At 39.6% G+C, this 2,676-nt stretch overlaps 1 protein-coding gene across 1 annotated transcript in view; it reads right to left on the minus strand.

Annotated features, from left to right (window-relative positions):
* Positions 1 to 2,676, minus strand: part of hectd2 (HECT domain containing 2) — a gene marked incomplete in the record, with an annotated part of 99,349 nt that overhangs the window by 59,932 nt on the left and 36,741 nt on the right. The window contains 1 exon segment of the mRNA XM_014019201.1: positions 711 to 807. Coding sequence (XP_013874655.1) covers positions 711 to 807 — 97 coding nt within the window.

Below are 2,676 nucleotides of genomic sequence, written 5' to 3' on the forward strand. Positions count from 1 at the left end.
ACTTTATATTTTTATACTTTGCCAGTGACATTGTGATGTTGGTTTTACAGGCCCTAATCCTTCATGTGGATGATAATCAAAAGCTGCAGTCCGGTCCATTTTAAGAGTTATGCTGCGTTCACACCGAACGGGATTTCAGCTTCAATATCGCATCCAATGCTTCAAGTTTGAAGCTTGTGCACTTTGAGGTCAGACGCAGGACAGCTCTTGAAACGCTTCACCTCAAGAGCCTCCCCGCCCCTCCCTCCTCTGTCGGGCTCTGTTTAATGTCAGATGAGGAAGTGCTTTGCTTTATTTACAGAGAGCAAGAGCATGTCACGTTCATCAGATAATTAATTCATAATTAATTCACCAGATAATTCAGAGACATTCTGAGTTTCATCACCCAGGAGCTGCGGGAGAGGCTCACAGCTCGCTTTCAGGACTACTTTTGTCCCGAGTCCAGTCTGATGAGCCGCTGCCACGCATTGGTGAGGATATCTCCTGTCAGGACACYRACTRCRGGYRCTCGATTTCAGCTAAAGAGCTCCTCTCCATCTGTTTCAGGTTAGTGGACATCATTCAGTAAACTGTCCCGTCGGGAAATATGTCGCTACGTCCACCATAGACTTTGCATGTAAACCTGATGCTCCTGATGCTGAAATCGCGTTTGGTGTGAACGCACCATAAGAGTGAGGACTGATATTTGACGAGCTTTATCTGAGCCTCACCCTGGCCTGACTGATCATCTGCTGCTCCGAGTCTTTCTGGATGATGGCTTTCTTCACCACTGTTGATAACACAAAGGGAAACTGGCAAAAAGAAAACCTGAAAAAGAAAAAGAATGAGTTGGTTATCATGTATTTCAACAAGAAAAAAATAAACCTTGATCACCTCAAAAATGGGTTATTCCAACAGACAGAAAATAAAATCTACATAATCCCACCCTCATGAGCTAATTCCCAATAACACCAACCAGACAGTTGTTTCCCCCCCGAAGCAAGTCTTTCCAACTAAAAACTCTGCATCCATTTCCTCCGTCGTATGTTAATGAGCCATGGCTCAGCGTGACACAGACTTCATGGTGTTTCCACGGCTCTGGATCAACTACAGCTGTGGGAACGTTTCCTCATCTCTGCTCCATTCAAATCTGACTTCCAGGAATCTTTGGAACAAAGCCATCAGTGTCCATCATGTAGCAACTAATCATTTGCTGTCACACAGTTAAGGATGTTTGAAAGCTAATTTATTTGTATTTACTTTAGATTTTTAGAGGACTTGACAAACAGAAGCACTTTCCACTGGGAGGGACAAGTAAGCAATTTGACTGCAGAGTAATGAGTGAAATAAATATTTGACCTCCTGTGGATTTTATAACTTTGCCTACTTACAAAGAAATGAGCAGTCTCTATGTTTTGTAATGGTTTCATAATAAAGGAGAGAGAGAATATTACTGTAACCAAAAATAATTTATAAAAAGCACATTCACTGTATATAAAAGTCTCAGATGAATTTGTAAAATAAAATAATAAAAAATGTCCCTAACACATTTTTCATTATTTAGCTTACTTACTTAGCATGTTAAAGATTTTCCACTAACATTTTATTATTATTTAGCTCAATGTGTTGTTAATTTTTACTAAATGTTAAATTTCAATGTTAAAAAGTATATACGTAAATACTAACTCCTAAATCTAAATGTTTAAATCTGTAAAAGTTAAACAAAATGTAAAAGTTAAATCTTAAATATTACAGTTTACATTTAGGTATGTTGGAATGGAACACAGCCTTTGCTGTTGGCGCTCGGCTCATGTTAGACATCATCATCCTGAGACAATAGCAACCGCTAGCTCTTTAATGTAGCTAAAGCTTCCTTACAAGGCCAGTGTCAGAGCTACACTTCAAACTGCTGGACCACAGGTACCACACTTATTGTTTTCAAAGAACACATTCACTCACTCATTTAGATTTTAAATATTATCTTCAGCAGCGTTACAAACATTAGGTTAGAGTTAGCTAACCAGGATAATGACATCATCGTGCTAGCCGATGCTACCCTCTTCAGCTCTCTCTATAGATATTCTGCAGGACTGAGATCTGAAGACTGGCTAAGGTAAGGTTAAAATTGATTTTTATTGCACTTTTCAGCAGCAAGGCGATACAAAGTGCTAAGCCACCCCATAGCTGAGTCCCAATTCAGGGGCTGCAGCCTACCTAGACTGCAGCCTTCGGATAGCATATCTTTGCATGACAACGCGCTACCTTGTTTCCATAATGATACACTTAATATCACAGGCCTTCAGACTTAAAATGCATTGGGACTCAACTTTTCACTGGAGACATAAGTTCACAGTTAATAACGTTACACATAAATAAACAGAAACACAGTGATACTTTGGGTTTAGCTCGAGTATCAGAGTATCAGTACTTGTAACTGCATTTTATTTAAAGTAGACATATGATGCTTTTAAATCCTTTTTTCACATTTTCATATAATTTGGGGCCAATATAAAGTAAAACTGCACTGCTTTGGTCTGAATGCCTCCTTACTGTAACTCCACAAGCCCCTCATTCACCACTTTTCTGAGGTGTGTGTCAAATCTTGTTTTGAGGCTGCCTTGTTAAATCCAAATGAGACACTTCACACACACACACACACACACACACACACACACACACTCACGCACACACACACAC

Source organism: Austrofundulus limnaeus, unplaced genomic scaffold, assembly GCF_001266775.1.
Source record: "Austrofundulus limnaeus strain Quisiro unplaced genomic scaffold, Austrofundulus_limnaeus-1.0 Scaffold211, whole genome shotgun sequence".
NCBI lineage: Eukaryota > Metazoa > Chordata > Actinopteri > Cyprinodontiformes > Rivulidae > Austrofundulus > Austrofundulus limnaeus.